Genomic DNA, 14,460 nt, shown 5'->3' on the forward strand with positions numbered 1-14,460 from the left:
TCACCCCCTCCCCTCCCACCCCTCAGCAATCACCCCCTCCCCTCCCACCCAGCAATCACCCCCTCCCCTCCCACTCCCCCCAGCAATCACCCCCTCCCCTCCCCAGCAATCACCCCTCCCCTCCCCCAACAATCACCACCTCCCCTCCCCCAGCAATCACCCCTCCCCCCCAGCAATCCCCCCTGCCCTCCCCACACCCCTCCCCCCAGCAATCACCCCCTCCCCTCCCCCCAGCAATCACCCCTTCCCCTCCCCCCAGCAATCACCCCCTCACCTCCCCCAGCAATCAGCCCCTCCCCTCAGCAATCACCCCCTCCCCTCCCAGCAATCACCCCCTCCCTCCCAGTAATCACCCACTCCCCATCCCCAGCAAACACCCCCCTCCAGCAAACACGCCCCCTCCCCCAGCAATCACACACCCCCTCCCCCAGCAATCACCCCCTCCACCCCCAGCAAACCCCCCTCAGCAAACACCCCCCCCTCCCAAGCAAACACCACCCCCTCCCCCAGGAAACACCACCCCTCCCCCAGCAATCACCCCCCCCTCCCCCAGGAAACACCACCCCTCCCCCAGCAATCACCCCCCTCCCCCAGCAAACACCCCCCCAGCAAAACCCCCCAGCAAACATCCCCCCCAGCAAACACACCCCACCCCCAGCAACCACCGCCCCAGCACACCGCGCCCCCAGCAAACAGCCCCCCTCCCCCAGCAATCACCTCCCCCCTCCCCCAGCAATCACCGCCCTCTCCCCCAGCAAACACCCCCCACTCCCCAGCAAACACCCCCCAAGCAAACAGCCCCCCTCCCCCAGCAATCACCCCCCCCCAAGAAACACCCCCCACCCCAGCAACCACCCCCCCAGCACACCCCCCCCCAGCAAACAGCCCCTCCCCCAGCAATCACCTCCCCCAGGAAACACCTCGCCCCTCCCCCAGCAATCACCGCCCTCTCCCCCAGCAAACACCCCCCACTCCCCAGCAAACACCCCCCCAGCAAACACCCCCTCCCTTCCCCCAGCAAACACCCCCTCCCCTCCCCAACTCTCAGCAAATCCCCTCTCCCCTCCCCAGCAAATATCCCCCTCCCCTCCCCAGCTCCCAGCAAACAACCGCTCCCCCAACTCCCATCAAATACGTCCCTCACCCAACTCCCATCAAATACGCCCCTCACCCAACTCCCATCAAATACGCCCCTCACAACTCCATCAAATACGTCCCTCACCCAACTCCATCAAATACCCTCACCAACTCCCATCAAATACGCCCCTCACCCAACTCCCATCAAATACGCCCCTCACCCAACTCCCATCAAATACGCCCCTCACCCAGCTCCAAGCAAATACCCCCTCCCCAACTCTCAGAAAATACCCCTCTCTCCCCCAGCTTCCTGCAAATACCCCCCAGCTCCCTGCAAATAGCCCCCTTCCCCAGTTTGCTGCTGATACCCCCCTCCCCCAGCTCCCTGCAAAATACCCTACCCCAGCTCCATTTATTTAATGCAATCATCTCTTTTGTGAAAAATAGTGTGCTTGCCTGGATTCCTGGGAACTGCAAAACCTTAGGCACGTTTCCTTACTGCACGCGCCTCTGTTTACCTGTAGGAACCCCGGTTGTTAAGCGATTGGCAGATCGCTTTTCTGGGGGGGCAAATAATCCCTTCCAAAAAATATAAATTTGGTCATTCAATCCATAACTGTTTGTGGGACACTGCTGTGCTCAATTGGCTGTCGTGTCTTGCCCACAAAATATCCAGTCAATTCATTTCACAGTATGTTCCGTGAAGCACTTTGAAATATCTCAACAACATGGTAAGGCACTATATCAAATGCAAGGATTATTATAAACGGATCTCAGTTTCACATAGATATTTTCAGCACACTTGGAGTTTGTGTACCTGTTATACACACTCTTATTATACACTGACAATCAAGCTGGACATTGAACATTACTCCTGAAATGCATTTTATTAAGAAGACAGTGTTGCTTTTATATGCTGAATATGTAAATCCAGACAGAGAAACTATGTCAAACAGATCAATCCAGTCTGGTGAGCTCACATGAAATCAGCAAAGTCCTGCGAGTTCTACTGCAAGAGCTCGGACAATTGTCAAGATTTACAATTTCCAGCACCTGCAGTATTTTTCGTTAGGATTTACAATTTTCTGCATTCTCTTCTATAACATTGCAGGAATTCCAGGAGAGAGCAGTGACAGGCTGGAAACCCATTCTGAATGATTACAAACATCAGATGATAATGTTACTGCGAGTTCAGTTTGCAGAGGCTTTGGGTTTGGAATCGCTCTGTGCTACGTCGGGATCTAAATAATTCAGCTCAGCTGCCACCTCGGGACGGCAGTCTCCTGGCAGATCCAGCAGCTTGCTCCCACTGCAACGTATTCCCGTAACGGGGTCGATGATGTTCCCGACTTTAAACACAATCTCTGCCAGCTCGTGTTTGACGTGCTTAGAGCGTCGCTCGGGCAAAGCCCTCAGAAGGACAATGTCGCCCACAGTGCACTGCTGCTGTGCGTCGTGAGCAAAATAGGTCTTCCTCTTGTTGAAATACTGCAGGAGAGATGAGCAAGGCAAATTATAGTCAAAACTTGCAATACGTATATTAAAAAAATCCCTTTTCCAAAAACAATTGAAACTAAGGTCTCCCACCACCAATCCTGGTCAGGAACAGATTAATCTTCTGAATGGTATTGAGGAGGTAAACCAAGCCAAGAGGGCGCAGGTTCAGATGTTTACTGAGTGGCAATCAACAGCTGGGAGAAATTTGGAGAGAGAAAGTATTCTTCTTCACTGGATATTAATGTTTTCTAATAGTTTAAAATTACCTACACTTTTTGTACCGTAGAACAAGGTATCAAGTCAGGAAAGATTCACCGAGCCACACAATGTTTGTCAGAGCATTAACCAAAGAAGATGACAACGACGTTTATGGGAAAAATAATTCAGAAAATCAAATACAACATTTTATAGTGTACACAACGTATACACCATCACAAGGTATTATTGGCTGAAATGTCATAAAGTTAGCTGATAAGATACTAAAATACTGTAATTATTTTCTGAACTCAATGTTGCATTCAAGTGAACCACCAGAATTTTAAACCCAGGATTGCATGGGCACAAGGCTTCTCTGCATTAGTAATAAACAAATGCATTGAACTAAATTATTACCTTTAACAGGTAGTTATCCAGGACAAGTCTAGTCACTTGCACTTTGGCAGTCTTCTGCATTTTTGTTCCAATCACTTTTCCTATGATCCATTTGGCGTGGACAGTGGCTGTTCGTGCTGACATTCTGATGTGACCTGGATCACAGAACACAACATTCCTGGATCACACAACAGTTCAGACTCAAAAAAAGAACTTACTTTCCTGTACTGTAATGCCAAAAAAACAACTTAGGTAAAAGATAAGAAGAGGGCCAAGGATGGAGCCCTGGGGTAGGTGACTGGGCAGGGGTGGGAGGAGAAATCATTTGCTGAGATGAAATGGAGGCAGTTGGTTAAGTAGGACTCGAACCATGCGAGTGCGGTCCCACTAAGGTGGATGAGGAAGGAGAGGCGGTGGAGGAGGATGGGGTGATTGACTGTGTGGCACTTGGCAGAGAGATTCAGGAGGACAAGGAGGCAGAGGGCGCCCTGGTAACAGATAGAGAGACTATCGTTTGTGACTTTGATAAGCAATGCCTCTGTGCCATGGGCAGGGCGAAAACCAGACAGCAGGAGGAGGGAGGTGTGTGACCAAAGTTGACCTGCAACAATGTGTTCCAGAACTTTGGCAAGGAAGAGCAGGTTGGAGATGTAGTATGAGAGATTAGAGGGACTGAGGAAGGGTGTGATAACAGCGGTTTTCTGGGTGAGACTGAGGAGAGAGCCTGGTTGACTGGGTTGGCCAGCAAGGAGAGAGAAGCGGGAGTTGAGTGACCAGCAGTTTGGTGGGGAGGTGGTTGAGTTGCAGGTGGTGAACTTCATCCCGGTAATTGTGGTTGAGAGGGAGGGAGAAATGGGGGCAAAGGATTTTAAGGAGAGAGGAGTGGTAGGAGCTGGGGCGGAGGGAGAAAGTGGTGTGGATGGTCTGGGTGGGATGGAAGGGGATATGGGAGGCGATGTGAGGATAGAGGGGGCTTGAGAGTTCATGGAGGAGGTGATGGATAGTGCAAAACAGTGTCTTTGGATTGTTGTTTGCCTCCAGATGCCACTCTGTGTACAATTTGTACAAGCTGTGTGATGGTGTGAACATGCTGGGCTCCTGTTAACCCATAACCCCCAGTCCACGGGGGACGTGAAGCAGGCTGCTGAGTGAAGGGAGCAGACAGGATGGGTTAGGAGGTCGCAGAGGTGGGGAGTGCAAGGCCATGGTGGACTTTGAAGCTGAGGACCAGGATCTTGAACTGTATCCTCTGTGTGATGGGAAGCCAATAGAGTCGGGCGAGGATGGGGGTGATAGGGTCACGGAGCCTGGTGCGGGAGAGGACATTGGCTGCAGAGTTTTGGATGATCTGCAGCCTATGGAGGGAGGAGTTGGGAAGACCGACAAGCAGGGAGTTTGCGTTGTGAAGCCTCGATGTAATGAAAGTGTCTATGAGGGTCTTGGCAGCCGGCGGTGTGAGCCAGTGGCGGAATCGGGCGATGTTGTGGCGATGGGGACAGGCAGAACAGGTCATGGCACGGACGTAGAGTAGAAAGGATAATTGAGGGTCAAGCAAGACGTCGAGGTTCCGGACTGGCTCAGCAAGGTTGAGTTTGCACCCAAGGATAGTGATGCTGTCAGTGCCTGCGGTGAGGAGGTGCTGACAGGAACCAATCAGAAAAGCCTCAGTCTTGTTGATGTTCAACTGAAGAAAATTATCTCTCATCCAGGACTTGATGTCCGACAGACATTCTGTCAGCACAGCAGTGGTCCTGGAGTCAAAGGTGGAGGCAGAGAGGTAGAGTGTGTGGATGATGTCACCAAGAGGGAGCATGTAGATATTGAAGAGGAGGGACCAAGGACAGAGCCCTGAGGAACACCGCACGAGACGGTGCGCGCCAAGAGGAGAAACCGTTTGTAGAGATGAAGTGGATGGGGTGTGTAAATGGTGCGTGATTGGGTGTGTACATGGTTTGTGATGGGGTGTGTACGCGGTGTCTGATGGGGTGTGTACGCGGTGTGTGATGGGGGGTGTACATGGTGTGTGATGGGGTGTTTACACGGTGTGATGGTGTGTGGACACGGTGTGTGATGGGGGTGCGTACATGGGGTGGTACACGGTGTGTGATGGGGTGTGTACGCGGGGTGTGATGTGTGTACACGGGGTGTGATGGCGTGTGTACACGGTGTGATGGGGTGTGTACACGGGTGTGTAAACGGTGTCATGGGGTGTGTACATGGTGTGTGATGGGGTGTGTACACGGGGTATGATGGGGTGTGTACACGGGTATGATGGGGTGTGTATACGGTGTGCGATGGGGGTGTACGTGGTATGTGATGGGGTGTGTACACGGTGTGATGGGGTGTTTACACGGTGTCACAGTGTGTGATGGGGGGGGTGTACATGGGGTGGTACACGGTGTGTGATAGGGTGTGTACGCGGGGTGTGATGGGGTGTGTACACAGGGTGCGCTGGGGTGTGTACGCGGTGGAATGGGGTGTGTACGCGGTGGGATGGGGTGTGTACGCGGTGGAATGGGGTGTGTACGCGGTGGGATGGGGTGTGTACGCGGTGGGATGGGGTGTGTACGCGGTGTGATGGGGTGTGTACGCGGTGGGATGGGGTGTGTACGCGGTGGGATGGGGTGTGTACGCGGTGGGATGGGTGTGTACGCGGTGGGATGGGTGTGTACGCGGTGGATAGGGTGTGTACGTGGTGGATGGGGTGTGTACGCGGTGGGATGGGGTGTGTACGCGGTGGGATGGGGTGTGTACGCGGTGGGATGGGGTGTGTACGCGGTGGGATGGGGTGTGTACGCGGTGGGATGAGGTGTGTACGCGGTGTGTAATGGGGTGTGTACGCGGTGGGATGAGGTGTGTACGCGGTGTGTAATGGGGTGTGTACGCGGTGGGATGGGGTGTGTACGCGGTGGGATTGGGTGTGTACGCGGTGGGATGGGGTGTGTACGCGGTGGGATGGGGTGTGTACGCGGTGTGGGATGGGGTGTGTACGCGGTGGGATGGGGTGTGTACGCGGTGGGATGGGGTGTGTACGCGGTGGGATGGGGTGTGTACGCGGTGGGATGGGGTGTGTACGCGGTGGGATGGGGTGTGTACGCGGGTGTGGGATGGGGTGTGTACGCGGTGGGATGGGGTGTGTACGCGGTGGGATGGGGTGTGTACGCGGTGGGATGGGGTGTGTACGCGGTGGGATGGGGTGTGTACGCGGTGGGATGGGGTGTGTACGCGGTGGGATGGGGTGTGTACGCGGTGGGATGGGGTGTGTACGCGGTGGGATGGGGTGTGTACGCGGTGGGATGGGGTGTGTACGCGGTGGGATGACCTGTTGCACTCTCACCTCGGGCTCTACGCGCTGTTACCAAAGGTCACGATTGCAACAAACACATCAGGTTGTGTAGTGGACGGAGGCCCTGAGCCTCACCAGAGCCTTCCCTTCACCAACCGCCGGAACGCTCCAAACTCCTGTCACAGCGTCACCTGCCGGTCTGACCCGGATCTACAGGATCAGGTTCAGGAGGGGTTGATTGGCTGACAGGCAGGGCTGTGATTGGCTGACAGGCAGGGCTGTGATTGGCTGGCAGGCAGGGCTGTGATTGGCTGTCAGGCAGGGCTGTGATTGGCTGGCAGGCAGGGCTGTGATTGGCTGGCAGAGCAGGGCTGTGATTGGCTGTCAGGCAGGGCTGTGATTGGCTGGCTGGGTCGGGCTGGGCGGGGTTCCCCCTCGAGTCGCGCCCTGATTCTACGTAGGGCCCAGGATTGGGCGGGACCTGTGTTGGCGGCCGCGCTCTTCACACTACTCGAGGCCGCGGCTCGGGCCTGGGCCTAACGCTGGGCTGGCCATTGGGGAGAGGCCTCGGGGTGTGTCAGACAGACAGACAGACAGCTGTGGGCCGGCAGGTGAGTAGCAGACAAGGCCTGACCCAACCCTCGGGATCCAGAGCCTAAAACAAAGAGACCCCGGGGCAGGAAACAGAGGAGCAGGAGGAGGCCATTCAGCCCCTCAAGCCCGTCCCGTCATTCTGTAAAATCATGACTGATCAGGACCTCAACTCCCAACTAACTGCCTTTGCTCCCAAACCCCCGACACCCTGAGCCGACAGACGTCCATCCGCCCACCGCGGTCTGGACATTGTTAATTGATCCACACTCAGCCCTGTGGCTGCTCCCGGCATCGCCGTCACTCCATCCCACACCAGGGGGTAAAATAAATCCGGGGACGAACGTACGTTTATGAGAAAAAAATTGAACTCATCCAATAATTGCTGCTGATGTTGGCAGTTACTGGAAAAGCGAGTTGGGGGATTAATGGCTGTGCTTCTCCGATGAGTGTCTCTGTTTCAAAATGTTATTGTACTTGCCGGTTATTTGCTGAACTCGAGACAGGGCAAAACTCGCCCCCGGGACACGATACTCATCCGGTATCAGGGACGTGTGGTCACCCTATTCCAAAGCCCCTTTGCTTCGCCCCCTCCCTCCCCCCCCCACCATACATAAAGCCTGTCCTTTCAATTGCACTTTCTGTCACCTTCGTTTGGTGTGGAGAGGTGTGGAGGAAAGGTAGGGAAATGGGATTGATAGATCTGTCATGATTTAATAAACTGAGGGAAGCAGCTTGACAGACCGAATGGCCTCTTCCTTTCCTTTCCTATATTCCCAATTTATCTTTGCTCCAGACAGTGATTGTTATAAAGAGTGTAGGATTTGTGAACGCTGTGCTAACACTAGCCTTTGGTTCCAGGTTTAACTGTAAAGGAAGAATTTCGACAGTTTACAAACAAAATGTCGAAAATGGGGCTGAAGAAGAAACAGCCCAAAACCTTCAAAGTGAAGGTTGTGACCATGGATGCAGAGATGGAATTCAGCTGTGAGGTAGGAGAGGTCACGCCCTGTTCTGCATCCACATTTGTAACTGCGAAAAACGTGACTCCATGGCATGATGGCATTGTATCTAAAGGACAAATTTGCCTTTCAGCCGTTGAATATTTTTCTCCCTTTGATATCTTGTTTGAATGCGATAATATGACCGTGAAAGCACAGAACTGGCAAAGGCCATTCAAAGCTATTCCAAACTTGCTCGTCTGTGATTCCACAAAACCCTCTCAGTCATGGATTGCATATTCCGCACACATACACACACACACACAATCAGCACAGAAACTAGTCTGTTCTGTGGAGTATGTGTGCATCTTAATCTGCGCCAATCATGACACCCTCCAGCACTATCCAGCATAATGCTTAGCAGTTCTTTGTAAAGGAGTTAAACAACGCAGTTATTGAAATAAATAGTTTTGTGTGTGAGTGAGGGAGCTAGTGGGATGTGTGCACAGCTGCTTGTTAAGCCTATGTGTTTTGTGAAGAATCTACATTGTGTCCTGTGCTGAAGCGTACACGAGACTGGATTGTCCAGCCAAAGACATGCCTTGTTTGGTACATTGGACCAAGTTGAAAACCTGTAATGTGTGTCTTGCTGGTTTGCAGGTGAAGTGGAAGGGCAAAGACTTGTTTGATTTGGTGGGTCGCACGATTGGACTGAGGGAGACCTGGTTCTTTGGGCTGAGGTATACGGTGAAGGATACGTACGCATGGCTGAAAATGGAAAAAAGGGTGAGTGTAAGATTTTCTTCTGTTTCCAAGAAAAATTCATAAGGACAGTCACAAAGTCATCAAATAAGTTGCAAAATTGTCTCAAATCTTAAACCACAGTGAAGCTAAAGACGTACACATTCTAAATCACAGAAAATCAGCCACTGATTTCTGTAATTGTTCTCTAAAAACGTAACAATTAAATTTTTTATACTGAAATTCAACTTGTGGTAATGTAATTGCACTAGTTGTGTCCTCCGGATGTGAAAGGTGCTGTGTAAATGTAATTTGTTATTGCTGTTGTTTTAATTCTTCACTCATGGATTGATGTTTCTCTGTGTGTATTTCCACAAACAGGTTTTAGACCAAGAGGTTCCGAAGGAGGATCCCATCACCTTTCACTTCCTGGCCAAGTTCTACCCTGAGAAAGTAGAGGATGAGCTGGTGCAGGAGATCACACAGCACCTTTTCTTCCTGCAGGTATGTCTCACAGTGACGTCTGCCCTAAGCTGGCATGTCTACCACAAGGAGAGCTTATTTATGTGAGGTTAATTACCTCTGCCTGTATCTCATATTCATTTGTGATTCTATTCAGTGAGAGACGCTGATAATCTGAATCAGTTCAGTGATTGAATATAGATTTCTCTGATTGCCTTTCATGACACGCACTCTTGTTGGTCAAAGGCTGCTTTTCACTGAATTCTCAGGTTAGATTGTATCCCGAGCCAAGGATCTGACCTGCTGCTGTGTCTCTCTCTCACTGTAGGTGAAGAAACAGATTCTGGACGAGGAGATTTACTGTTCCCCCGAAGCCTCGGTGTTGTTGGCATCTTACGCTGTTCAGGCCAAGGTTTGTTTGTGTGAAGGTGAAACGGTCACTGATATTGTTGCTTCAGGCTTTGAACGTACAGAAAGTTTGATTTCATTTTGTTGTAATTTGCAATCTGGAGATCCTGTCAGTTCCCTCACCGACCATTCGGGATCTGAGAGAGTTTTCTATCTCATCCGAATGTTGCGTTGGGCACCATGTGGAGTTCTGTAGCTTAGTGGTTAGAGTAATCGCCTTGCAAGCAAGAGGACCTGGCCTGGGTTCGATTCTTCGCAGGGCGAAACGTTGGGAAAGTTTCCTTCCTCCACACGCTTCTGCTTACCTAGCAGTAAGTAGGAACCCGATTGTTAGTCAATTGACAGTTCGCTTTTCAGGGGGTAATAATCCCTTCAAAACAAAATAAATTTTAAAAAATAATAATTTGGTCACTCAATCCACGACTGTTCGTGGGACATGGCTGTGGCAGCTGCGTTTTGCCCACAAAATATACAATCACTTCACTTTACAATGAAGCACTTTGAGGCGTCTTGAAGAAGACATGATAAGGCAAATGCAAAGATTATTATTATTATGTCATTCTTTGTTTTGTTGAGCTTCCCCGGAGGAGCTTGTGTCCCATCCCATCCCCTCTCTGTGCTAATCACTGTTAGTATTGTTGTCTGACGAACGGATCGATTTCAAGATCCTCACACTCGTTTTCAAATCCCTTCATGCTCTGGCACCTCCCTACCTCTCCAACCTGCTTACTCCACAACCCGCTGCCTCCCCTCGTCTGGCTCTGGCTTTCTGCATGTCTGTCCCTTGTGCCCTCTGTTCCACCATTGGTGGCCACGCTTTCAGCCACTATGCCCTGAAACTCTGGAACACTCTTCCTCTGTTCCTTCCACCTTGCCCATTCCTTCCCTATCTTCAGGTCACGCCTGAAGACCTTCCTCTTCGACCGTGCCTATGGTCACCTCCCCTTCCCCCCGGCTCGGCGTCGTGCTCTGCCACTGTCAAACACTCTGTGACACTACCCTGCATGAAGGGCACAATATAAATCCAAGTTGTTATTGGTACCTGGCTTGAGTGACGCAGGCAGTAAGTGTGTGAGGTGAGAAGCAGGTCCTGGCTCAGCCTTATACTGGTCTCAGAGCTTCTCAGGGGTCACCAGCCAGGAGTGCAATCTTCTCTCCCTTCTTTAAGTGCAAGATGCTGATGACCATTATATTGCTGCTGTAGCCACCCTGACTGTGATCAGACCTGAACCTGGGCAGCACGGCTCAACGCTGCATAGTATACTGCGTCTCGACTGACCCATTGCACAAGCAGCCGCTGAGACTAATGGCTGCAGCTGTTTGAGCAGACGAGTTTCCACCTACACATGACCGGTAACTAACTCACTGCCTCTGTGTGGGTCGGGGTTACACCTCAGCCTGTCTCCGATTTGAATGTTTTTTTCTTCTTCACAGTACGGTGATTACGATCCGAATTTCCACAAGCCGGGCTTCCTGGCTCAGGATGAGCTGCTGCCGAAACGGGTAAGTTTGAACCTGTTAATGGTCTCCTGCGGTGGGGAGTATTGCATAGTGAAGCATTTAAAACTGCTGTTTGATGTCGGAGCTTAGCAGCAGAAATGATCCTGGATGCAAAAAGGGCAAAACACAAAACCGTAACTTCATAAATCTATGTCTATTGTTCTCTGCCTTTTCATCGTTGGAGTTGTGTACAGTACTGGATCTTCATCTGAGATTTCCCAACTGCTGACAAATCTCAGAATGGTTGTTAACCGATTGGCAGATTGCTTTTACAAGGGTAATAATCCCTTCAAAAATAACAATAATAATTTGGTCACTCAATTCAACATTGTTTGTGGGACACTGCTGTGGGCAATTGACTGCCGAGTTTCGCCCACAAAATATACACTTCATAGTATATTCTTTGAAGCATTTTGAAATGTCTCAACGAATTATATATCAAATACTAGGATTACTATTAATGAGCTGAAGGCATGGCCCTGGGGAATGGAGTGGGGCTGGACTCTGGCACTTGTGGGTACCTGGGATTGCTTTAGTCTTTTTTACATTTCAGCAGGTGGCAGATCCCACAGTATGAAACATTGATCAGCAAGAATCTTTCTGAATTTGTCACTGGTGATCGCTGCTGCTGTGTGTTTCAGGTTCTTAAGCAGTATCAGATGACACCTGATATGTGGGAAGAAAAAATCACAGCTTGGTACGCAGAGCACCGAGGGATCACCAGGTACTGACACTACAGCCAACACAGTCATTGACTCCAGCCCATAGCAGAGCCCAGAGGAACTCGTGCTCAGCCACTGTCAGGTTGTGGGGTAGCTCACAGAACCGTGTCCCAGAGGGAAAAGAAATACCTTTATATTATATGGTTTATATTATAACGCCCAATCCCATCACTTATTGGTATTAAAGTGTACGTATAAGGTATTAAAGCATACATGGAAAAGGTCTGGGAAATGGGATTAAAGTTAACTCTCGATCTGATTAACTGCCTGAACTGCTTCGTCCTGTTACAGTCTTACTGTACAACAACAACTTGCATTTATATATTTTTATTATATAGCTTCGCAGAGCGCTTGGCAGTGGCGGAGCACGACGCTGAGCTGGGGGGAGTGGGAGGAGCGACCGTAGAGTACGGTCAACGAGGAAGGTCTTCAGGAGCGACCTGAAGATGGGGGGGAGGAAGGGGCAAGGAGGAGGGATAGAGAAAGAGTGTTCCAGAGTAGTGGCTGAAAGTGCGGCCACCATACCGTAAGCATAATAACACACAATTATGAAGCAGGAGTGCGACCTACTCTTGCACAAATCTGCTTTATGTACCACCTGGACCTGTCTGTCTGACACTAATGGTCGCTTGTTGTGACAGGGACGAGGCTGAGATGGAATATTTGAAGATCGCCCAAGACCTGGAGATGTATGGAGTAAACTATTTTCCAATCACAGTAAGTTTTCTTTGTCTCTAGTGATGTTTCTTAGATGGGCAGTGCTTGCTGTACATCGCTGTAACAATACGCAAAGGCCCGCACTGGGATGGTGGGGAAGGGGATCTGATGAGGTGAAGTGGGAGGTAAACATGAGGCTTCCAGCTCCTCATGTCTCTGCTGTCTGGAGGTGTGAACGAAAGCTCAGTGACCTCTAATGTTGTCTCTCTTTAACAGCAAAATAAAAAGGACACAGACTTGCTCCTGGGGGTGGATGCCCTGGGCCTCCACATCTACACCCCTGATAACAGACTCTCCTCCAGGAAATCTTTTGCGTGGAGCGGGATTAGGAACATTTCATACAGCGAAAAAGAGGTAATGACGTGTAGCTTTCCCCTTCCTTTTGGTTCAGCAGATGCGAAAGTGCCTGCGGTGTATTGTTCTGGCGCCCAATTCACTTTGTTTCCCTTCAGCATTGTGTTGTGCTATGATATTGTTGGTTTGCTTGTTCCTCACTGGGCTCCGGGAAATCAAACCTACCGTCATTTCCTCTACTCCCTGCAGTTTACCATCAAGCCCTTGGACAAAAAGACCGAAGTTTTCAAGTTCTACTCCTCACAGCTGCGAGTGAACAAGCTGGTAGGTTTACGTGCGCTTGTGACTTGCGACCTGCAGCAACCAATGTCTTGGGGTCTGAGCTCAGACAGCAAGTGGTGACAAGCCATTTGATCACTCGGGGGCAGTAGCTCCCATCCTCTCTTCATGCGAATGTAACAATCGTCCGATACAGAGATTACACCCAGCCCTTTGTAACTTCTGCAGCTGTGGAAAATGTCCTCCACATGCGCTCTATGAAAGGTACAACAACAAGGGTCCTTTGATGCCCTGGGACAATCTAACAAGCTGATTTTCCTGGTTTCCAGATCTTGCAGTTGTGTATCGGTAACCACGACCTGTTTATGAGGAGGAGGAAAGTGGATTCCATCGAGGTGCAGCAGATGAAAGCTCAGGCCAGAGAGGAGAAGGCCAGGAAGAAGGTGACTGACTGACTGACTTGCTGGGCCTGTGTCATTGTGCCGGTTCTTACTATTGACGCTGCACCCGTGTTCCCCACGTTGTCGTGAACCTTTCCGGGACGCTACCCTGCGTGAGGGGCGCCCTATAAATGCAAGTTGTTGTTGCTGAAAGCTACAGTGTTCTCTTTTCAGATGGAGCGTCAGAGGCTGGCCAGAGAGAAGCAGCTGAGAGAGGAGGCTGAGCGAGCGAAGGAGGACCTGGAGAGACGCCTCTACCAGCTGCAGGACGAGTCCAGGCTGGCGAATGAGGCGCTGGTGAGATCCCGAGTGAAGATTGCGATCTGTGATGTTTTGCTGTCAGTGTATAAGTCAGCCAAGGGGAGCAGTGGTGTTTGCCTGCGGAACTGCACTACCTGGCACTGACCTCCAACCAGATACTGCAATAGGGCGAGTGATGTAAATATCAGCTACAGTAATAGATATGGTGTCAGCGTGGGTATGGGTGTGGCGGAGGGGGACGGGGGAGGGGGTGATTGCTGGGGGGGGGGGAGGGGATTGTGGGGGGAGGGGAGGGGTGATTGCTGGGGGAGGGGAGGGGAGGGGGTGATTGCTGGGGGAGGGAGGGGGGGGGGGGGTGATTGCTGGGGGGAGGGGAGGGAGGGTGATTGCTGGGGGGAGGGGGGGAGGGGAGGGGGAGGGGGGGGGGGGGGAGGGGGGTGATTGCTGGGGGGGGGGAGGAGGGGAGGGGGTGATTGCTGGGGGGAGGGGGGGGGTGATTGCTGGGGGGGGGGGGAGGGGAGGGGGGGTGATTGCTGGGGGGGGGGGGGGTGATTGCTGGGGGGAGGGGGAGGGAGGGGGTGATTGCTGGGGGGGGGGGGGAGGGGGGGGGGGGGGGGGGGATGCTGGGGGGGAGGGGAGGGGGTGATTGCTGG

The 14,460-nt window shown here is 51.7% G+C and overlaps 2 protein-coding genes across 2 annotated transcripts; one reads left to right on the top strand and one right to left on the bottom strand.

Annotated features, from left to right (window-relative positions):
* Positions 1 to 1,947: 1,947 nt before the first annotated feature.
* Positions 1,948 to 6,634, bottom strand: mrps17 (mitochondrial ribosomal protein S17). The gene is given in 3 exon segments (NM_001292936.1): positions 1,948 to 2,565; positions 3,187 to 3,320; positions 6,503 to 6,634. Coding segments are annotated over 2 exon segments (420 nt in total). The 5' UTR covers positions 3,310 to 3,320; positions 6,503 to 6,634; the 3' UTR covers positions 1,948 to 2,268.
* Positions 6,635 to 6,903: 269 nt separating this feature from the next.
* nf2b (neurofibromin 2b (merlin)) lies at positions 6,904 to 13,951 on the top strand. Its single transcript, XM_007908459.2, has 12 exons — positions 6,904 to 7,062; positions 7,904 to 8,034; positions 8,644 to 8,769; positions 9,106 to 9,228; positions 9,515 to 9,598; positions 11,029 to 11,097; positions 11,736 to 11,818; positions 12,458 to 12,533; positions 12,750 to 12,887; positions 13,077 to 13,151; positions 13,436 to 13,549; positions 13,721 to 13,951. The coding sequence occupies exons 2-12, from the start codon at positions 7,945 to 7,947 to the stop codon at positions 13,949 to 13,951; spliced, it is 1,209 nt and encodes a 402-aa protein (XP_007906650.2). The 5' UTR covers positions 6,904 to 7,062; positions 7,904 to 7,944.
* Positions 13,952 to 14,460: the final 509 nt, after the last annotated feature.

The sequence above is a fragment of the Callorhinchus milii genome, unplaced genomic scaffold (genome assembly GCF_018977255.1).
Source record: "Callorhinchus milii isolate IMCB2004 unplaced genomic scaffold, IMCB_Cmil_1.0 Scaffold10, whole genome shotgun sequence".
Lineage (NCBI taxonomy): Eukaryota > Metazoa > Chordata > Chondrichthyes > Chimaeriformes > Callorhinchidae > Callorhinchus > Callorhinchus milii.

Bases quoted from the DNA above. Each gene is read 5' to 3' on its own strand.
- nf2b (XM_007908459.2), top strand. From the start codon at position 7,945: ATGTCGAAAATGGGGCTGAAGAAGAAACAGCCCAAAACCTTCAAAGTG. The intron at 9,599-11,028 runs GTTTGTTTGTGT...TCTTCTTCACAG, and splicing joins CTTACGCTGTTCAGGCCAAG to TACGGTGATTACGATCCGAA. The intron at 12,534-12,749 runs GTAAGTTTTCTT...TCTCTTTAACAG, and splicing joins TAAACTATTTTCCAATCACA to CAAAATAAAAAGGACACAGA.